The following is a 23,595-nucleotide window of genomic DNA, read 5'->3' as shown; positions in this document are numbered from 1 at the left end:
TAGTAACGTATGCAGCTTCCAGTTCGTGCTGGCAACATTATCGATAATTCTTTTCTGGCAGCAGCACTCTGGAAACTGTGTGTTTCAGTTGTGCGAACAGAAGAACGTTGCACTTAAGTGTTGCAAACCTGACTAACTATCCAAGATCAGTTTTTGGTGTAATACTTTGCCTGTTCCGGAGAGCATTTGTTAAATTATCCTACTGTAGAATCCCATCTCATGCTGTATGCTGTGTTGAGAGGTTTGAAAGCATAGGTTTGTTGGATAAGGTCAGCAGTGAAGAGATTTGCTGTTTGGTATGATCCACTAAACTTTGCAACATATGGTCTGCAACATTAGATGTGATTTGGCAATGGACAATATCTGCTAAATAATCCTTATTGTGTGAAGAATTATGTTGGCAATTGGCAATTTAAGGCTCACAGTGCTGATAATGTTGCATGCACTGTGAACTGCATACTAATATACATAACAACCTCGGTTATCCGAATTTCAGATTATCCGAACAAGATCTGAAGGTCCCATAAATGCATCCTTTGTTTATGAACAGATCAGTTATCCAAACAATCGGATATCTGAACAAAGAGGCATTTGGATGTGTATATGAATAGGAAAGGTTTGGAGGGAAATGGGCCGGGTGCTGGCAGGTGGGACTAGATTGGGTTGGGATATCTGGTCAGCATGGAAGGGTTGGACCGAAGGGTCTGTTTCCATGCTGTACATCTCTATGACTCTAAAATACTCCCTGCCTGTCTCATTTGGATAATCGAAGTTAATATGAATGTATTAGTTGAGAATGGTGTTTGATGGAGTTATAAATTTAGATCACTTATTGAAGATGTGGTGACTTACATAACAATGTACCTAGATATCAAGCAGGCAAAGGCACACTTCAGACAATAGGGCCATTAAGATCTGTTTAAAGAAGTGCTTGGTGATCCTGTGAACCCAAGTAGAATATCTTGTTTTGCACATTGATAGTGTTCCTATGTCTGACCCTGGAGACCTGGGTTTAATTCCCACCTGGAACAAAAATAAACATTGCAGCAAAATCTCAGCAGGTCTGCAGGCATCTGAGGAAAGAAAGTAGAGTTAATGTGGAAGGTTTACAGTTGGTTCTAGAACTGCTAGTTTTTACAGCAAGTTTTGTTTTGGATCTTGACTTCCAGCATCTACTGGTCTTTGAATTTCAAGTCCCACCTGGTCTATGGCTGTGTTTTCATATCTCAGAACAGGTTGATTCAGGGAAAGAAAATAAAACCATCATAAATCCAAAATAAGGATTTCTGCTCAATAAGGATTCTCAATTTCTGGCTTTTCAAATTTGGAAGTCTTCCTGTACCTTGTGATCAGCTCCAAAAAGAGCCAGAGGTGAAATGGGCAACAAACTTTTTTTTCTAATGGCAGCAATTTGATTCGAAATAAATGTCTGAAAGGGCAGTTGAAACAGATTCGTGGTAAACTTACAGAAATGAATTGATTCCTTACTTAAGAGGGATAAAGTTTCGGGGTATGGGGAAAGATCTGGGTAGGAGGACTAGTTTTGATAACTCCATCTAATAGCCAGCACAGGCACACTGACCTGAATGGACATCTTTTGTGCTCTTTGGTTCCACAAGGACTGTTGGGGAAACAGCAAAATGTTAGCTTTCCTCTGGAATAAAGCTATTTTATTTTAGTTCCATTGAAGCGGGTCAAAAGTTTTTAGTTGGCAGTGCTCTCCAGAAAACATTGCTGATATTATTTCATTTTGGATTGTGAAGCTGTTGAAGTTGACACCACACAGAACGTAGAACCACATGTTACTTTGAACTTATCTCTTGGCTGGATGAGATTGTTGAATCTGTGCAGTAGTAAATTGTTTATTTGCCAGAATAAGTTGCATGATTCTCTCAATCTGGCACTTGTACGTTAAGCACAGTGTTTACATAGCCTCCTGATAAGAGAATAAATGTTTTTGAATAATTTGCTGTGCTTTCTCTTCAAGTTATAAAATCTGGAGACTGTGTTGTTGCCTGTGTGTTGGATTGGTTTCAGCCAAAGCATTTGCCGGCATTAATTATTCACCCCTTACCGCATTTTCCTGGAGAATTAACCCTGCTTTTATTAAAAGGCAATGCTGTGGTTTTGCTATATGTTCTGTTGTTGTAGTTCTGAGTTACTTTTTTCTTTGTTAATAAACTTTGCTTTCTCTGATGTATGTGAATTGTGCCACTCATGCCTACTTATTGGTTGACATGGCCTTATCAACAGATATTTTGTTCTTAACCTGAACCAAGTTCCTAACTAATTGGTTTTGATTTCTTTGCAGCACATGCAAATGGGATGGTGATGAATGGAGCAGTCTCGTTTGAAGCTGAGATAACAAGCTGGGAAAGAGGATGTTCACCTCGTAACCGGTAAGTAATGCTGCCTTGTTGTGTGTTTGTGGGCGTGCATATTGGAATCACAGACTGTGATAGAAGACTAGTGATTGCAATACGAAGCAATTATTTCTTTTCCTTCACTTGCTCTATATTGAACCTGATGCTGTCAGAAATTGAATTCCAGGAAGATTTGTGTCCCCACTTCTCTTGCCCAAAGACATTGACTCACTGGAATTTGTTTTTGTGGTTTCTACCTTCTTGCTCCTTGTCTGTCTGACTTATACTGCCTTGTGAAAACCGAGCCCGCAAGTTTTGACAAGTTATTTTACCAAGAAGTTGGAATAGCTTAAACGCTTTCATATGTCTGAATGTCAGCACAGGTGTTTGAGAAATTACTGACTGAAATCCCAATGCAAAAGTTCTGGATTCTTTCTCTCAATCCTGGATTGTAGATGCTCCCAGTCATGTATAATTTAGAACTCTGAAATCTCCTTTGAAGACATTAAGTGATCTGACTATTGAAGAGGCATGTGAAACTGGGGCTGTTCTCTTACAGCAGGAATGGTTAAGATAAGATTTAATAAAGGTAATCAATTTTATGGATTTTTTTGATTTGGTTTATTATTGTCTCATGTGCCAGGATACAATGGAAAGTATTTTTTGTATGCTGACCAGGTAAATCATACCTTACAACAGGGTAATCGAACAGAATACAGAATATAACATTAGAGTTAGAGTTAACAGAGAGAGACACTATGTCTTCAGCTTGGGAGGTTAGTAAACAGTTCACAGATTCAAGGTATTTGGATAAAGAAGCAGAGAGGAAATCCGGAATGTTCTCGAGTAGCAAGTTGTCATAATCCAGAATGTACTCCCTAAAAGGTTGCTAGCAGTTTCAATAGGTGAATTAGATCAGTATTGGGAAAGGAGATATTTAGAGGTATGGGGGAGAAAGGAAGGATTAATTGGGTAGCTCTCCCAATGAGCCAAAGCAGGAATGATTGGCCAAATGACTTCATTCAGTGCTGTATGATTTTACAACATGATTGGGATACTACATGTTCCTTTTGAAAGAAAATTCCGCTTTGTGACCTTTGGTTCAGGAGGCAGTGTTCTGGCATCAAAGATACTGATCAGTTACTTGTCTGTTTTATCACCATAACCTTGTATGTCTATAACACAGTGTCTCCTTGAAGTCATTTGGAGTTCCAGGGCTTTGGGTTTGAAATTCTGGCCAACCAGGAAACTGGGAGATATTTCTGTGTAACTCTGTCATTGTATTTTGTTAAAATTCAAATGAAATCTTCTTTTTAACATCAAATCAGCTTATTTTAATTTATTAGCAATTTATTAAAGTTGAAATTATTCTTAACTGTGAATTGGCAAAGCATTGTTAAATTTCTTTGGAGTCAGCAAAGCTGGGAGAAGCTATTCAGAACTTTGACACATTTTCTCATAAATTTTGTTTAATGAGTTATATCAACTAATCAATAATTCCATATTGCCCAAATTATTACGTTCCTGGGTCAAAAACTGTGGCGTTGGAAAAACAACAGGTCAGGCAGCATCTGAGGAGTACCCGTAAGGTCGACACTCCTGTTCCTCAGATGTTACCTGGCTTGCTGTGCTTTTCTAACGCTACACTCTGAACTCTGATCTCCAGCATCTGAAGTACTCACTTTCTCCTTTATTTTGTTCCTGGCAGCCGTTAATTCCTAGAAATCTTATAAACCACTGCATAGGCCCAAAACCTTTAGGATATCAAACAAAAATGGATTATTGTATGTTCATCCAGATGCAACTAAATAAATGCAACATTTTCTTTGTTCTTTAACTGAGAGTCTTGAAGGTGTCAACCAACTGAGATCCATAGTTAGCCCATTGAGAGTCCAAGCTCTCCCTTTTACTTACTGAATTACAGATGCTTGGTGAATGTCATCTCCCATTACCTTGCTTATGATATGCTCCTCGCAATTTCCACTGCTCTTTCCAGAAGCCATGCCAAATGCTTGAAAGATTTATCCAATGAACTTGGTTATCAATGTGAACAAATTAATTTCTGATTAACACACTTCCCAAAACTGCAATATTTCTTCACAGTATTTGTGAATGACTTAATGATGCCATTCCACCAATGATTGGTTTTATGGACTTGGGACAAATTTGTTTATCTTGATAAATAATCACTTCTGTACATAGTCGTTATTACATTCAGCATTTCTATCTGTGATCCTATGCCATGAAACATTGAGCAGTTCTGAAAATGTGCTGACCTTGCAACAGAAATGTTAACATGCCAGAATGTTACTTCAGTTCTAGAGAAATTCTAATGTAAATAAATGTGTTTCTTTTGTTTGGGAACAGACCCAATTGGGATGTCAGTATAATTAATGGTTTAGGATACATATTTTGCTTGTGTGGCACTGTACACAGCTCAATAGAATTTTAAAAATCAGGTCTTAGTATTATGTTACTCAGCAAACATTGGTTACCTTTGTGTGGACCTCATTGGTACACTATTTGGATCTTATTACTTACTTATTGCAGGCTGGTTTAAAATAGCTTCTCCTCCTGAGATTTTTTTTTCTGATGGTCTGCTGCACTTCATATGTCCTCTCTTTTTCCTGTTCACTTTCCTTCCTTGTCTAGATTAGTTTTGCATTGACCAGATTATATTCTACTACTCAGTCCTGTAACTGTATGTGTACATAATCCCAAATGAACGCATCAATTGAAAGTAAAAGCCAAGTACTGTGCATACTGGAAATCTGAAATTTAAAAAAAATAAGAGAGCAACTCAGTAGGTCTGGCAGCATCTGTAGAGAAAGAAACAGTTAACATTTTGACTCCAATACAACTCCTCTTGCGCACAAAAGCAAAACATATCGGACTGATTAGCTTTGTTTCTGTCTCCAAAGATGCTGCTAAATTTCTCTAGTACTTTTCGTTCTTATTTATAATCAGTTGTGACCTTGGCTATGATAGTCTTCCTCCTGTTGCTATTTAATCTGTTTTATGTTCGTAGGCTTTTGTAGCATGTAGTGGTTTGCATATTTTCTGTTATGATTCAGCAATGTGAAGAGGGTGGATTATTTTGTGATAATGTCTCTGTGCATCACGTTGCTAACACCAGATAATGCTGACTTTGCAACTGTTTTCATTGCTCCAACTATAAACAAGATAGGTTTGACTTGAGTATTATGCAGTGTTCCATGAATGCCTCTCTGTTTGTAGAACGACTTGTGGAAAGTGAATTTCTGTGCGTCAGAGTCCTGCATTTCTATGACCCTTGATATACGGTTTAAAATTGTGGTACTCAAGTTGTAATGGCACTGTTCTCAGTAAGAAAGGAAGTGAGTGATTTATCATAGGATGGCAACTCAAATCATCCTTAAATTCAAGTTCAGTTTTGCTGGATACTGATGTGTTACTGAATATTTCAGGACAGCTTTTGGGAAAGGGTAAAATTCAATTCTACAGAAGTGTTTTTTTTCCAGAAAAATTCAGATATAGTTCATTTTTCTTGGTCTTTATTTAGTGCTGACACGCTATGGTTATAGTAACATCCTATTCTGAGATGAAAAATAAATGTAACTGCATCGAAGTATTCAAGTAGATTTGGGTCAGATCTGTGAAACAGTGATCCAATTCAGTCCCACCTTCCCCCTTTTTTCCCTGGAACTCTGCATTTAGGTGTTGTTCTAGTGTACTACATCTAAAACTAATTACTTTCAGTTAGAGTCCAGGATATGCCTTACAGTTTTATTTCAACCGAGCCACATACCATAAAATCCACCAACATTTTAATATCCCTTTGGAAAAATTAACAACCAAATTAAATCAGATTAAACAGCATATTTGAAGAAAAACAGCCTTTTGGGCACTGAAACATGAGTTTGAGATTTTAAGGGAAATATCTAAACAAAACTGAGATTTGGGGGTGGGTGAGATTGTACTCCAGTCCCCACACCCACGAGGAAAGAAGCTCATCACCTCTCTCTTCTCCAAGGGTTGACTTGCATCCTCTTTCTTCTTTCAGTTGCTGATAAACTCAGAACACACTTAGATATTTTCTTCATTGTCTTCCTTTTGCAAAATAGTGTGACAAATGGGGGCAGGAATGCACTCAGAATTACTCAAGCCTGAAACAAGAACAGAAATTGCTGGAAAAGCTCAGGTCTGACAGCATCTGTGGAGAGAAATCAGAGTTCTAGAACATAGAACATTATGCTGACATGTGGAACCAATCTGAAGCCCAGCTAACTTACACTATTCCATTATCATCCATGTGTTTATCCAATTACCATTTAAATGCCCTTAAAGTTGGCGAGTCTACTACTGTTGCAGGCAGTGCATTCCATGCCCCTACTACACTCCAAGTAAAGAAACTACCTCTGACATCTGTCCTATATCGATCATCCCTCAATGTAAAGCTGTGTCCCCTCATGCTAGCCATCACTATCTGAGGAAAAAGGCTCTCACTGTCCATCCTATCTAACCTTCTGATTATCTTGTATGTCTCAGTTAAGTCACGTCTCAACCTTCTCTCTTACGAAAACAGCCTCAAGTCCCTCAACCTTTCCTCATAAGACCCTTCCCTCCATATCAGGCAACATCCTCGTAAATCTCCTGTGCACCCTTTCCAAAGCTTCCACATCCTTCCTATAATACGGTGACTAGAACTGTACGCAATACTCCAAGTGCGGGCACACCAGGGTTTTGTACAGCTGCAGTATGACCTCATAGTTCCAAAACTCAATCCCTCTAACAAGCCGTATGCCAACCCTATCAACCTGGGTGGCAACTTTCAGGGATCTATGTACGTGATCACTGAGATCTCTCTGCTCATCCACACTACCAAGAATCTTGCCATTAACCCAGTACTCTGCATTCCTGTTGGTCCTTCCAAAGTGAATTACCTCACATTTTTCTGCATTAAACTCCACTCGCCACCTCTCAGCTCAGCTCTGCAGCTTATCTATGTCCCTGCGCCACCTGCAACATCCTTCAGCACTATCCACAACTCCACTCACCTTAGTGCCATCTGCAAATTTATTAACCCATCCTTCTACGCCCTATTCTAGGTCATTTATAAAAATGACAAACAGCAGTGGTCCTAAAACATTTCGTTGCAGTACATCAATAGTAACTGAACTCTAGGATGAACATTTCCCATGAACCACCACTCTCTGTCATCTTTCAGCTCACCAATTTCTGATCCAAACCACTAAATCACTCTCAATACCATGTCTCTGTATTTTGTGCAATAGCCTACTGTGGGAAATGCCTTACTGAAATCCATATACACCACATCAACCGCTTTACCCTCATCCTGTTTGGTCACCTTCTCAAAGAACTCATTAAGGTTTGTGAGCCACAACCTAGCCTTCACAAAACTGTGTTGACTATCCATAATCAACTTATTTCCAGAAAAGATTTACAAGGATGTTGCCAGGTTTGAGGATTTGAGCGAAAGGGAGTGGTTGAATAGGCTAGGGCTATTTTCCCTGGAGTGTCAGAGGCTGAAGGGTGACTTTTGAGAGGTCCATAAAATCATGAGGGGCATGGATAGGATAAATAGACAAAGTCACTTCCCTGGGGTGGGGGAATCCACGACTAGAGGGCATAGGTTTAGGGAGAGCCGGGAAAGATATAAAAGAGACCTAAGGGACAACCTTTTCATGCAGAGGGTGGTGTGTGTATGGAATGAGCTGCCAGAGGAAGTGGTGGAGGCTAATATGATTGCAACATTTAAAAGGTATCTGGATGGGTATATGAAAGGAAGGGTTTGGAAGGATATGGGCCAAATTCTGGCCGTTGGGACGAGATTGGGTTGGCATGGAAGAGTTGGACTGAAGAGTCTGTTTCGATGCTGTACATCTCTATGACTCTATAAATCCTATCTCTTATAACCTTTTCCAACATTTATCCCCACAACTGAAGTAAGGCTCACTGGTCTATAATTACAAGGGTTGTGTCTGTGCCCCTTCTTGAACAAGGGGACATCATTTGCTATCCTGCACTCTTCTGACACTATTCCTGTAGACAATGATGACATAAAGATCAAAGACTAACGCTCTGCAGCCTCCTCCTTGGCTTCCCAGAGAATCCTAGGATAAATCCCATCCAGCCCAGGCTACTTATCTATTTTCACACTTTCCAGAATTGCTGACACCTCTTCCTTGACGGGAATCTCAATCCCGTCTAGTGTAGTAGCCTGTTTCTCCATATTCTCTTTGACAACATTTGTCTTTTTCCAGTGTGAATACTGACAAAAAATATTCATTTCGCGCTTCCCCTATCTCCTTGGACTCCACACACAACTTTCCACTACTATGCTTGATTGGCCCTAATCTTTCTTTCGTCAATTTTTTATTCCTGATATACCTAAAAGAGAGCTTTAGGGTTTTCCTTGATCCTATTTGCCAACGACTTCTCATGTCCCCACCTGGTTCTGAGGAAGGGTCACTCAATCTGAAATGTTAACTCTGATTTCTTTGCTCAGATCTTGCCAGACCTGCTGAGCTTTTCCAGCAACTTCTGTTTTGTTTCCGATTAACAGCATCCATAGTTCTTTCAGGTTTTATTACTCAAGTTTATTTCATTATTCATAAAGATCATGGCTGGCTTCCCAAATGAATTCAATTTTCTTGCTGTCCTCACATACCCCCTGTTTTCCCTACGTCATTTCAATGACTTAGCTCCTAGAGGACAACATTGTAACAATTCACAACCCTCTGTGTCAAGACATATGTCTTCAAATTAATGTACATGACTGATCTAACTGGGAGTCTAGTAAAGTGAGGCATGAAGTCGTCTGCCAGAAACTGCCCCTCAGCACCTAATTTGAGTAATTTATGCCATTTATCAAACATTCAAAGTGGAAATCTCCACAAGTGCATCGTTGGGGTATGATACTGTTTCCTACCCCCCAGCTCCTTCACCAAAGAATATTTTGAGAACGACTGTATTGTGTTGAAGATATAGAATAATGTGTTCACTTCTTGTCACCATATTAACTAAAGGACTGGCCTAATGGAGATCTTTTAAAATTATGAAAAATTTTAATAGTGAGTGCAGAGAACATGTTTGCTCTTGTGAGTGGAGACACAACTCAATTCTGGAGAAACTTCTTCACCTATAGAGGAGTGACGATCCAACTAGGGGTGTGCCACAAGGATCACTGCTGGGTTTGCAACATATATTAATGATTTGGATGAAGAACATAAATGCACTAAAACCAAGTTCATGGATGACAAAAATAAAGGAGAAAGCAAGAGATAAGGATGACCATTCTTCTAAGGGATAAAGACAGGTTAAGCAAGTGAGCAAAATCTTGACAATGTAATTTGAGAAAATGAGAGTTTATGCATTTTAACAGGAAGATGAAAGGAACTGAATGTTATTTAAATGGAGAAAGACTGCAGAAAGCTGTGGAACAGCAGCATCCTGGAGACCTTGTCCATGAATGACAAAAAGCTACTATCTAAGTTCAGGCAAATGAAATGCTGGTCTTTATTTTAAATGGGATGGAATATAAATGTAGGATGGTTTTGCTAAAACTGCAAGGCGCTAGTTAGACCACAGCTGTAATACAGTGAACCGTTTTATTCAGGGAAAGTTACACTGGCATCAGAGGCAGTCCAGAGAAGATCCATGAGGTTGACTGGAATGGAAGGACTGTCTTATGAGGAGATATTTAGTAGGTTGGGGCATGTACTCATTGGAGTTTAGTAGAATGAGAGGTGACCTTATTAAACATGGAAGATTCTTAGGGGACTTGACAAGTTATATGCAGAAAGGTTGCTTCTTTTTTTTGAAGAATCTAGGACCAGAGGGCATAACCTCTAAGTAGGGATCGCACATTGAAAATGAAAGTGAGGAGGAAATTCTTCTCTTGGAAAGTTGGTGAATCTGTAGAATTCTTTGTCGCAAAAGGTTATTAAGGATGGGTTATTAATTATATTCAAGGCTGAGATGGACAGAGTTTGAATCGCTAAGGTAATCCAGGGTTCTGTGGAAAAGGTAGGAATGTGGGGTTGAGGATTATTTGATTAGCCATAATCTCATTTGAATGGCGGAGTTGACTCAATGGGCTGAATGGCCTACTTCTGCTATTAGGTCTTACAGAAAGTGGAACTGAGCGCAACAGAGAGCGGCTTAAACAAATTGCACAGATGTGTTTAAGGGGAAATTGGACAAGAATATGAGCTAGAAGGGAAAGATGGTTACACTGTAAGTTTAGAATCCAAAAGCTGGGTGGAGGTACCAGTGGAGCATGAATTCATTTTACTATTTGGGCCAACAGTACCTGTTTCTGTGCCATTGCTCTTTCATAATCCTATGTAATGCGCAATAACAAAAACAGCCCATCCCATTCAACTGGTCTGTGCTAGTTTTTATTGCTGCTGGCGAACCTGTTCCTACCTGATTTTTATCTCGTCTTTTTGATGTATCACTCTTGCTTTTGTCCTTAAATGCTGTTTGCCACAAATGTACCTCATGGTAATTCTAAGGCAGTCAACTCTGCCCCCATTCGGAATCCTGCAGTACCAGGCGTCTGCAAGAGCAAACTCCTCGAGTCTGCCTGGTGTAGACTTGACTTGTGATGTTGAGTTTTCAGCTATAACCTGTGGCTGGAACGCTCCATGCAGCAGTCGGCCCTATAGCTGCTTCTGTTCGCACAAAGATTGATAATGAAATGTGCTCGGCTGACTGAACAGCCAGCAGTCAAAGCGTTGCCAAGTGTGTGTGTGTGTGTGTGTGAGAGAGAGAGAGGGACGAAAGATCTAACACACATACACACTTCTGATCTTTTGAGATCCACAGTGGCGAGGGGTTGGAAATGGTTGCTGTTCTTCCCGACTAACCTCCCGTTTGGGGGGCGGGGGGGGAGGATTTATTCTAGATGATGTCAGGAACAGCGAGGTGCGGCTGCCTTCAGTGATTCACTCCGTCTCGTAACTGGATGGAGGACGGTTCATCCTGAGTGTAGGAGTGGGTGGGCTAACAGCTGGAGGCAGCTGCGAGAGCTGAAACCCACTGATTTATTGCATTGGCTGCTATATTTCTGTGACAAGTAGGCACAAAAGCTGATGGCTTTGTTCCCGAGCGATGAAAGTCAGAGATTAGCAGCAAGGAGAATATCTTCAAGGTAAGGGAGCAATCAACTGCATTGTTGTCTGATAACTATTCTGTCAGATCTTTGTTCCGTGGTTATTGCCTGCTGCGTATTGCTTTTACTGTACCTTATGTAATTAATTGAGGCGTTCATGATATTCCACGTTCTGCACTCACTTCCTCAGCATCCTTTTAAGAGCTGTGTTCATATTTTTCACAGAATAAGACGCTACTCAGAAGATCCCCTAAGACGTAGGAGCAGAAACAGGCCATTGAGCCCTTTGAGTCTGTTCCGCCATTCATTTCGATCATGGCTGAGGTGATCATCCTCAACTCCACTTTGTCTTTGTTTTCCGTCACACTGCTTCCCTTCCTGATTTTAAAAAAATCCATCCAGCTCAGTCTTGAATATACTCAATGGCCCAGTCTCAACAGACCTCTGGTTGTAAAGAATTCAGCAACATCATAGCCAAGAAATTCCTTCTTAGTTTTACCTTGGATGGGTCACTCCTTACTCTGTGATGTATGCTCTAGTCTGCAACTCTCCCACAAGTCCTAATAAATCGGGTTATTCTGTTTCCGTACGACCCTTCTGCTTTCCAAACACCAGTTGAATCCAAAGCAGTAATAGACTGCAGAATGGTGAGCATATTTTTCTGTTCAGTTTACTTTGAGCTCAGTGTCTAATAGGCTTCATCTGTCCACTGATCGTAGTTTCACCTGCTTAGCAAAGTCCATCAGAAAGGAGTTGCTTACTCCCCGGCCATTTTAAGTTCTCCTTCACCTCACAATCATTTGAGAGAATCTGAGAAATATTAATATTCACCACCACGTTCTGCACATTGTGTGCAGTCTTCCTTCCTCCCTCCCTCCCTCCCTCCATGTGTTCAGCAGTGTGAGAAACAATGTACCTCAAGACCTTGGTTGTTCAGTGCCATTTGTGCAGTTAAATGCGATTGATGCTAATGCTTGTTGGATATAATTGCATTGATGTTTGGGACAATGCACTAGGGACTAATACAGTACATGGCTTTAATAAAAATGCTGTGTGTCGCTGGCAGTATTGATTGCTCAGCAGCAATCGATATTCCCAGTGTGTACGGCGTTAGTCAAATGTCCTGAACTTGTCTCTGACATTCATGGGCAGGAAAAGACCAGCTGCTCTCCTGGTTTCACTCCCTTTCAAGTGAAAGGCTTTTGTTCTAAATTTTTGTAAAAAAACCAAGTCTAGTTACAGCAAAGGGAAGCAAAAGAAGCATTTTAGCCAGGGGAAGGAATGAGATTTCTGCACAAACTGATGATTCCATTTATTATGAATGCATTCGTGAACACAGAACCTTTTAAGTGATTCTGCCCAAATTGTTCCATAAGACCATAAGACATAGAAGTGGAAGTAAGGCCATTCGGCCCATTGAGTCCACTCCACTATTTAATCATGGCTGATGGGCATTTCAACTCCACTTAGCCGCATTATCCCTGCAGCCCTTAATTCCTTGTGACACCAAGAATTTATCAATCTCTGCCTTGAAGACATTTAGCGTCCCGGCCTCCACTGCACTCCACGGCAATGAATTCCTCAGGCCCACCACTCTGGCTGAAGAAATGTCTCCGCATTTCTGTTCTGAACTTACCCCCTCTAATTTTAAGGCTGTACCCACGAGTCCTAGTCTCCCTGCCTAACAGAAACAATTTCCTAGCGTCCACCCTTTCCAAGCCATGTATTATCTTGTAAGTTTCTATTAGATCTCCCCTTAATCTTCTAAACTCCAATGAGTACAATCCCAGGATCCTCAGCCGTTCCTCGTATGTTAGACCTACCATTCCAGGGATCATCCGTGTGAATCTCCACTGGACACGCTCCAGTGCCAATATGTCCCTCCTGAGGTGTGGGGACCAAAACTGGACACAGTACTCCAAATGGGGCCTAACCAGAGCTTTATAAAGTCTCAGTAGCCCATTGCTGCTTTTATATTCCAACCCTCTTGAGATAAATGACAACATTGCATTTGCTTTCTTAATCACGGACTCAACCTGCATGTTTACCTTTAGAGAATCCTCGACTAGCACTCCCAGATCCTTTTGTACTTTGGCTTTATGGATTTTCTCACCGTTTAGAAAGTAGTCCATGCTTGTATTCTTTTTTCCAAAGTGCAAGACCTCGCATTTGCTCACATTGAACTTCATCAGCCATTTCCTGGACCACTCTCCCAAACTGTCTAGATCCTTCTGCAGCCTCCTCACTTTCTCAGTACTACCTGCCTGTCCACCTATCTTCGTATCATCGGCAAACTTCGCTAGAATGCCCCCAGTCCCTTCATCCAGATCATTAATATATAACATGAACAGCTGCAGCCCCAACACTGAACCCTATGGGGCACCGCTTGTCACCGGCTGCCATTCCGAAAAAGAACCTCTTATCCCAACTCTCTGCCTTCTGTCAGACAGTCAATCCTCAATCCATGCCAGTAGCTCACCTCGAACACCATGGGCCCTCGCCTTACTCAGCAGCCTCCCGTGTGGCACCTTATCAAATGCCTTTTGGAAGTCTAGATAGACCACATTCACTGGGTTTCCCTGGTCTAACGTCCTTGTCACCTCTTCAAAGAATTCCAACAGGTTTATCAGGCACGACCTCCCCTTACTAAATACATGTTGACTTGTTCTAATCTGACCCTGCTCTTCCAAGAATTTAGAAACCTCATCCTTGATGATGGATTCTAGAATTTTACCAACAACCGAGGTTAGGCTAATTGGCCTATAATTTTCCATCTTTTGTCTTGATCCTTTCTTGAACAATGGGGTTACAACAGCGGTCTTCCAATCATCCGGGACTTTCCCTGACTCCAGTGACTTTTGAAAGATCTCAACCAATGCCTCTGCTATTTCTTCAGCGACCTCCCTCAGAACTCTAGGATGTAGCCCATCGGGGCCAGGAGATTTGTCAATTTTAAGATCTGTTAGCTTTTCCAGCACTATCTCTTTTGTAATGGCAACCATACTCAATTCAGCCCCCTGACTCCCTTTAATCGTTGGGATATTACTCATGTCTTCCACTGTGAAGACTGACGCCAAGTACTTATTAAGTTCTCCAGCTATTTCCTTATCTCCCACCACTAGCCTTCCAGCATCAGTTTGAAGTGGCCCAATGTCTACTTTTGCCTGTCGTTTGTTTCTTATGTATTGAAAGAAACTTTTACTATAATTTCTAATATTACTGGCTAGCCTACCTTCATATTTTATCCTCTCCTTCCTTATTTCTCTCTTTGTTATCCTCTGTTTGTTTTTGTAGCCTTCCCAATCTTCTGATTTCCCAGTGCTCTTGGCCATTTTATAGGATCTCTCTTTTTCTTTGATACATTTCCTGACTTCCTTTGTCAGCCATGGCTGTCTAATCCCTCCCCTGATAATCTTTCTTTTCTTGGGGATGAACCTCTGTACAGTGTCCTCAGTTATACCCACAAACCCCTGCCATTTTTGTTCTACTGTCTTCCCTGCTAGGCTCTACTTCCAGTCGATTTTAGTCAGTTCCTCTCTCATGCCTTCATAATTACCTTTGTTTAACTGTTCCATGTTGAAGGTCTGCTGATCTGCTGTAAACTCAAACATTGTGGTTGTATAATTTCAGGCCTGCACCTGGAGTAAAACTTGTGCATTAGGCTGATATTATTTTTGTGTATTCCTGTTTAAAACTGAAAAGTCCAAACATGGCCAATAACCTATGCTTTAATGTTTGTGCTGAAAACCTCATTGGGAATGTGTGAAACCCTTGCAGGGTTATTGATCCTACATGGGCGGCACGGTGGCACAGTGGTTAGCACTGCTGCCTCACAGCGCCAGAGACCCGGGTTCAATTCTCGCCTCAGGCTGTGTGGAGTTTGCACGTTCTCCCCGTGTCTGCGTGGGTTTCCTCCGGGTGCTCCGGTTTCCTCCCACAGTCCAAAGATGTGCAGGCCAGGTGAATTGGCCATGCTAAATTGCCTGTAGTGTTAGGTAAGGGGTAAATGTAGTGGTATGGGTGGGTTACGCTTCGGCAGGTTGGTGTGGACTTGTTGGGCCGAAGGGCCTATTTCCACACTGTAATGTAATCTAAATCTAAATCTACATTTTGCAGGGCTTCATTTTGGGTCATCGTGCAATTTCCCCTTTTATTTAAAATGTAATTGTTTTGCATGGGTGCTTCTTTCAGTTTTGCATACGGGCCACCTTTCAGTTTTTTTTTCCAGTGGATTCACAAAGGAGTCTTGATTATGGAGTAAGACCCAGTCCAGCTTTAAGAGAATGTTGCTGTGCCCGTTTCTTGGGCTAATGCAGATTTTTCTGTGAGTTGTGCTTCTCCCACAGATCTAATCCTGCATGGCAGTCCGTTTGTGGCTTCTGTCCATCAGGGATTCTTTCAGGTGTTGTGGGGTCTATGTTCGAATCATAGAGGCCTGCTAGACTGCTGCTCCTGAGTCTCCTGCACTCCTAGCTGGTCCTTAACCAGATCAGTTCTCCCTCACACTCACTAAATCTTGGAAGCCCTTGATTTACACTTCGATGTTTTATCCTTCTCGTGCGGTGTTTCTGTACTGGGGCTCTTCAAGTCTCATCACCTGTGTCTGAATAGCAATGTCACTTTCTTCACCGCCATTAACATATTAATTTTCTATTTTGAATCAGTACCTTTCAGGCTATTGTGTTGCTACATGTTCAAATGACTCTGTTTACAACAACAACTTGCATTTATATAGCATTTCAACATAGCAAATGGCCCTTTGGTTCCCTAAAGCAGATTCACACCAAAAAAAGGTGGAGATGTTAGGAGAAAGTGACCGCTAATTTGATTTGAAGAGGTAGGATTAGTGGAGGTGTTGGCGAAGTGGTATTGTACATGGACTACTAATCCAAAACCTCAGGATAATGTTCTGGGGACGTGGGTTCAAATCCCGCTTTGGCAAATGTGTAATTTGAAGTCCATAAAAATCCTAGATGCTAAAACTGGACCATTGACGACTGTGAGGTAATAATTTAAATCACCATGTCATTTTCAATTGTGATACAAAAAAAACAATTACCATCTGGTTGGCTAAGGAATTGGGTGGCACAGTGGCTCAGTGGTTAGCACTGCTGCCTCACAGCGCTAGGGACCCGGGTTCGATTCCAGACTCAAGCGACTGTCTGTGTGGAGTTTGCACATTCTCTCTCTGTCTGCACGGGTTTCCTCTGGGTGATCCAGTTTCCTCCCAAGGTCCAAAGATGTGCAGATTAGTTGAATTGGCCAAGCTAAATCGCCCATAGTGTTCAGGGACGTGCAGGTTAGCTACATTAGTCAGGGGAAATGTTGGGTAGTGGGTCTGGGTGGGATACTCGTCGGAGGGGCATTGTGGACTTGTTGGGCCAAAGCGTCTGTTTCCACACTGTCAGGATTCTAATCTGCCATCCTTCCCTAGTCTGGCTGACATGTGATTCCAAACCCTCAGCAAATTGGTTGAGTCTTGGCTGTCCTCTGAGCAATTATGATGGACAATAAAGGCTGGCTACATACCATACACAAATTTTAAAAACAAAAGGTCAAGAGGGAGAGGCAAAGTTTTAGGCTGGGAATTTGGATCTTTGGGCCCAGTCAGCTGAAAGAGTTCCTTCAACATGTTGTCTCACCGGTTGCAGTGAAGTTCCTAGTGGCATTATAGTTGCCAAGCCTTTCAATTTGTAGAATCTCCAGGAAATGAAATAATTATTCTGTATACTCTCATCATCACCAGGAGTAAAACCTTTGAGGAGAATTTTAAAAACAAGATAGTCATTTGTTTAGTGCTTCTTCTTTCTTGATAATCTCCAAGAATGTGGTACATGTTTGGCAAAAAATCACATTGGGTTTACAGCATGCAGGCTGTACACTGTTCACCCAATGACTGTCTCAATGTTTATGCTCTATGTGAATCTCTTCCTAACCTTTTCGCTGAAACCTATTGAAATATCCCACTTCATCCTCTTTGAAGTACATATCTGACACTCCTTTCAATACATTTTATGCTATTTTCTTTAACCACTCTCTGTGCTAGCAAGTTTTATATTCCAACCGCTTAGTTCAAACGTAAATTTTTCTTGAATTCCCTATTTTAATTAGTTTATTTACACTTAGCAATGACTTTCAACTGTTTGGCAAATTAGAAAATGTGTTTCATCAACTCACATTGGTATTGTGATAACTAAGCTGTTCAATGAAATTAAACATTAATTCAAAAATTATAAATGTAAATATATTTTCTGCCCTTTTGGCTTCTAAGTTCATGCAATTTCTTCTCCATTGTTTCAGTTGTGGAGAAATGATATACAAGACCAGAGAAGTCTTTGGTTTTTATATCAATCTGCCCACTTGCACATCCTGGTCTGAGATCTGTGGACAGTGAAGGTACATGAGGACTTGGCAGGTGAAGACACGTTTTGTTTTTACCTATTCGTTCTTCAACTGTGAAGAGAACTGGCAACGCTATCATCACCTATCAGAGCTGCTCCTGAGAAGCTGATTGCCTGCTGTTGATTTACCCTGCTACAGTCCATAGGCCTGAGAGATAGTGTTTCAGCACTTCAACCTAGCGCAGATGAAAGCACACTGATGAATTTCCAAGTTAGGGTGTGTGTCTTGGAAGGGGAACTTGGAGGCAATGGTTTCCCTAATTGGCCAGGGAAGTTATTGTTTGTTTATCAATCTGTCAGTTGTTTCTAAGTTCCATTTTAACAGCTTCAATTCAAATTTGCAGGTAATGGCAAGCTAGGAAGGATATTTTAATTGGATGCGGCAGACCAGAGCAGTCTGCATAGTTTTAAACAGTTGGTAAAAGAAGATGAGGGGTTAAATGTTAGATTTTTGAGGGGGATTTGTAATCACAGTTAATTATAGGCAGTCAATTATTTGTAAGGATTTTTCAGGCAATCTATTTAGTTTTAAGCTGCAGTTTAGATGTAACATATTAGTTCATTAGGCAAATGATAATTGAGGATGGTTCTCTGTTATTGGAGGATAAGCAGGCATTTGGCATGGAACATATGAGTCTCTTTTTAAAAGTTGTGGAGACAGTATCCTGCAGACTAGTCCAAGTGGTAGGGAATTCTTCCCTCAATCTATCTCCTCTCCTAGTCCTATTTCCATCTGACGACAACAACTTACTGGCCGAGACTGCCCTCTGACCTTTCTCATTTGTTAACGCACTGTGTTACTTGGAGCTGGAGCCCTACAATTGTGCCAATCAATTGTCTGAATTCTTTTTGGCCACTGATCATGGGAAAGCCTCTCATGACATTAAGATGGCCCCTTGCTCACTCCATTTGGATCAAAAAGTGTGCTGCTGGAAAAGCACAGCCAGTCAGGCAACATCCGAGGAGCAGGAGAGTCAACATTTCTAGTGTAAGCTCTTTGTCAGAAATGTTTTGCTCCTCGGATGCTGCCTGACCGGCTGTGCTTTTCCAGCACCACACTTTCTCCCACTCCATTTGAAGGTTAGCTGCCATTCCTTCGAAGACTAGAGCATTGCCATTTCTGAAACACTGTTAATAATAGACACCTTACAAATGGTCTGTTTACATTTATAGAAGGTTAGTTAATATTGAAATATGAGTAAGTGAGGTTTCATGCTACACAGAAAATACAAAATACTAACAAACTTCATTTTCAATCCCCAGTTTCTAGCATGAGACTTTTCACCTTGCATCATGAGAACTAGAAGGTGAGAAACAGACTGAAATAAAGGCCAACCATTTTGTACAGAATGTGAAGGGGATACATATTGTGACACCACAAGCCCCAATCTTATGGTCATGTATTTATTGATTGAGATATTGGGGATCTTTTGAAATCCTGTGTTTCAGATAGCAATGGAAGTTAACTCATTGAATATGTCCAAAGTAGAGATCAAGAGATTTCTACTTACTGCTGGTTATTAGGGAATTTTGGGAGAGTGTGGGGAAAACTGCAGCGAGGTAGATGATTAGCTGTGATGTAGAAGAGTTTGATTTATGTTTCCTAATGCCGATGGTTGCTAATTTATGCCTGGAGACCACGCTGTTGTTGAATGATTGAGATAATTACAACTATGATGTAAAATCTTTCAACTTGGTGCATTTTGCTGGTGCAATAATCTTGTTGGAGTTGGGATGTTTGGTTGCAGATTGGTTGAAAATTCACAGATTCTTGCATTGACAGTTGAAGTAGGGTCTGTATTCACTTCAAATTTAAAACAGAATCATAAAATATTTAGATGGGTGAAACAATGGTGCATGTTAAGTGTTCAGGGTTCACAAAGTTCTGAATGAATGCTGTTGCTCATGAACCCATTTAACTTGTACAAATGCAGTGTGTAAAGTAGTCTTTCAAGGAAGTGGGTTCAACCCATGCTATTTAACCAGAAAGCAATGCCAATCCTCACTATCACATGAATAAAGTACGAATAAGATTAATGCAATTTGTTTTTCAAAGAGCAGAACTGAGAAATGACCTTGAAAAACACAGATGCATATTTTTACAATCCCTTTAATATTGGGTGTAAAAGTCTATAGGGTTTTTTTATTCATTGACAGGATGTGGTGTCACTGGTTAGACCAGTATTTATTGCCCATCACTAATCATCCAGAGGACAGTTAAGACTCAGCCGCGTTGCTGTGAATCTGGAGCCATATGTAGACCAGACCAGGAAAGCAGATTTAGTGGAACACATGGATTTTTCCAGCAAACAGCAATTGTTACATGGCCACTGTTGGACTCTCAGTTCAAAAGCACTTTTGAAGTGTAATCATCGTTGTGAAGCAGGATCATACTCTCAAACATTAATGTGCTCGTGACTGCTAATTATTTTTCAATGTTAACTTAAGGGCAACAATATTGACCAGAGCCCCAGGAATATTTTCCCTGTTCTTCATTGAAACATCCACCTGACAGAGCTGAGGCTGCATCAGGCTAACGTTTCATATGAAAGTGAGCATCTCCAACACGATAGCACTTCCTCAGTGCTGCCCATTCATATATTCAGCTGAGCTTTTTGTGCTCAAGTCTCCAGATCGAGCCTTGAAACACAACCTTCTGATTCAGGGATTCCCATACCACTAACTTGACCATGGAAAACATGCATAAGGTGGTGAACTCTACTTTAAACTAAGCCAGATGGTCTGGGATCCAATCCCGTATACTCCAGAGATGAGTAATAATATTCCTGAACAGGTTGATTACATAAAATGTTTGCTTCAAAATAAACTAGGGTAGTTGAGCAAAGATGATGAAGGGCACAGTTTGGACCAGTGTCTGGTAGTTACTCTTCCAAAAGGCACAAGCCTTGGAATGAAATTTGAGTTTAAGCGGTGGACTCCAAATCCTTCGATGAACTTTGTGCTATGGAGAATGGAGAGTGTTTTAGGTGCTATTTTTCCAAAATTCATTGCTGTAAAGAGATGGCTAATGCATTAATAGACGTATTGTGTTTCTGTTGAAAAATGTGGTGCTGGACAAACACAGCAGGCCAGGCAGCATCCGAAGAGCAGGAGAATCGATGTTTCAGGCACAAGCCCTTCTTCAGCATCTGTAGTCCTCACTTTCTCCACATTGTGTTTCTGTTCAGGTGTGCTGTTACAGTTTTAGTAATCTGTATCAAATACTCTTTCTGTTGAAGAGTGTGTGAACATGTGTGACTGTGAGAGCTTGAAGCTGGTCTGAGTTTGGGTGGGATGATTGTTATGGACCAGGCCAGACCCCTCAAAACATCTTAAGAAGGTAGCCAGACCCTAACTTTGCTAGTTGTTTTATGCAGGTGTATAGTGGATTTTCCAGGAGAGAATCAGCTAGTCCAACTACTCAGTTTTAAACAAAATGGATATTATTTACAAGATTACTGAATGAAACACAAGCAACAGAAAACAGAATACCAAATAACGTAACCTCTCCAAAAACCCAACAGATCACTCCAGCTTAATGATGCTGTTCCAAATGCTGACAACAATCCCCATAAACACCCCTTGGCACGAAAGGTAAAATCAAACACAGAGTATGTCAGAGAGAGAGAGTACCAGCCTGGACCTTTTCTTCCACCCCACTGCTAAAAATAAAAGCGCTGGTAGAACTGGCAGCTCCCCTTACGTTATACAAGTATTTTTTAAAATAAAACTTGAAAGCCTCGGCCTGAGGCAGTATCTATTAGCTATTACCAAATTTGCCCTAAAATCCTACACCTCCAAACTTTTCAGAGTCTGTGTCATTTACAACCTCTCTTTTAAAAAAGGCCAAGGACTTCATAACCCTGTTGAATGAGCAGCTTTGTCACATGATAACTAAATGGGATAATTTATCAGTTCTCCCTAGTCTTGGTAAAGAATGAAGGCATAATACTTATTCGTAGAATCTAGAATCTCTACAGTGTGGAAACAGGCCCTTTGGCCCAACAAGTCCACAGAATGACCCTCCAAAGAGTAACTCACCCAGATCCATTCCCCTACTACTCTACATTTACCCCAGATTAATGGACCTAAGCTATACATCCCTGAACACGATGGGCAACTTGGCTTGGCCAATTCACCTAACCTGCACATCTTTGGATTTAGGGGTGGCATGGAGACTCAGTGGTTAGCACTGCTGTCTCACAATGCCAAGGACTCGGAAGGCTGTCTGTGTGGAGTTTGCATGTTCTCTTCATGTCTGCGTGGGCTTCCTCCCACAGTTCAAAGATGTGCAGGTTAGGTGGATTGGGCATGCTCAATTGCCCATGGTGTCCAGGGACATGCATGCTAGGTCAATTAGCCATGGGAAATGCAGTGTTTCAGGGATAGGGAATAGTTTTGGGTCTGATTGGGATGCTCTTTGGAGGATTGGTCTCGACTCGATTGGCCAAATGGTCTGCTTCCACGCTGCAGGAATTCTATGAAATAATGCTCTCCATCTCCAGAAATGGATGAAATAATTGCTGTCGTGTTCTGAAACGCAACAAGAGAAAGCCTCTTGTCTCTTCAAGATTGCTCTGCCATTCAGTAAGATCATGACTGATCTGATTTTGACTTCAGCTCTACAATTCTGCACATCCCTAATAATGTTTCATCTCCTTGAAATCTATCTACCTCTGTGTTAAGATTCTGCATCCAGTACCCTTTTGATTTCTCTGAACTTCTCAGGAATTACTGCCTTAAGTGGGAAAGGAACGCTTCACCACTGGGTTAGTCAGTTGAGGATTTTTACTTGTTAAAAATACTGATCCCCACGGTTGATCCAAAATTTGAGCTCATTCTTAGAAATGTATTTTTTTGAAGAATGATATTCCAATTATACAACTACATTGAGGACAGATAACGTCGTAATCAGTAGTCACTTAGTTGTGTTGGGGGCCAGAATGGTATGAAGTGTGACAATTTAGTTTCTGTGTCCCTGTTTTCAATAAGGAAAAAAAGACATGCACCATGGTGTCCTGAAAGAGGATGTTAGCTTATAATCTAGTCATGTGAACAGAAGGTGCTGCGTAAAAAAAGTGACTAGTATTTATATGCTGCTTTTCACAATCTCAGAAATTTTTCATGTTACAGCCAATAAAACACTTAATGTTCAGACACTTCAGACATGGTCAGTGAACATGTGAATTGAGAATGGGAGTAGATGATTCTGTCCTGGGACCTGCTCCACCAATTAGTAGGATGATGGCTGTTCTTTTGGGGGTTTTGAATTCTCTGTTTTCACTGACACCTCCAGTAAACTTAGATTCTTGTTAAGCAAGGGAATCAGTCCATGTCCACCTGCAAAAATATTCAATAACCCTGCTTTCACTGCAGTCAAAGGCAGAGAGTTCCAAAGTGTCCAAACCCTCTGAGAGGTAACAATTACTCCTTATCTCTCACCTCAGAAGACGATCCCTCTTATTACTGCAGTACGGTAGGATATGTAACAGCTAATTAGCTTGCAGAAAAAATTTACAAACAGCCAAGTGATAATGACCTTATTTCTGTTTTTAGTTATATTGGAATACTGTACTCACCAGCAAGAGCAGATGGGACATTGCTTTGACATCTCCTCTGAAAGAGAACGGAATGGTTTTATGAGGATTGTTGATTAGATTCCAGTGATGATCAGTCACCTGTGGTTCTGTCCTTTCTCATTCTGATGAATTAA

General features: G+C 41.0%; 1 protein-coding gene and 1 long non-coding RNA gene across 5 annotated transcripts in view; one reads left to right on the top strand and one right to left on the bottom strand.

The window, feature by feature from the left end:
* Nucleotides 1–23,595, top strand: part of gpsm1b (G protein signaling modulator 1b) — a 255,633-nt gene that overhangs the window by 18,923 nt on the left and 213,115 nt on the right. For 2 of the 4 annotated variants that reach the window (XM_087998244.1, XM_087998247.1), the window contains one exon: nucleotides 2,312–2,399. In XM_087998244.1, the coding sequence (XP_087854370.1) occupies nucleotides 2,312–2,399 (88 nt within the window). Of the gene's footprint in view, nucleotides 1–2,311; nucleotides 2,400–11,265; nucleotides 11,521–23,595 lie in introns of those variants that run through there. The other 2 variants (XM_087998246.1, XM_087998249.1) reach the window with 2 other exon arrangements.
* LOC148146093 (uncharacterized) lies at nucleotides 3,936–23,578 on the bottom strand. Its single transcript, XR_015760690.1, has 3 exons — nucleotides 23,462–23,578; nucleotides 4,905–5,134; nucleotides 3,936–4,117 (listed from the first exon to the last, which is right to left on the bottom strand). It is a non-coding gene; the product is annotated as an uncharacterized LOC148146093 (long non-coding RNA).

The sequence above is a fragment of the Chiloscyllium plagiosum genome, unplaced genomic scaffold (genome assembly GCF_037043375.1).
Source record: "Chiloscyllium plagiosum isolate Xiang-an unplaced genomic scaffold, Cpla_swu_hap1 HiC_scaffold_21, whole genome shotgun sequence".
Lineage (NCBI taxonomy): Eukaryota > Metazoa > Chordata > Chondrichthyes > Orectolobiformes > Hemiscylliidae > Chiloscyllium > Chiloscyllium plagiosum.
Note: the sequence above shows the minus strand (reverse complement) of the source record. Positions and strands in the feature narration are given on the sequence as shown.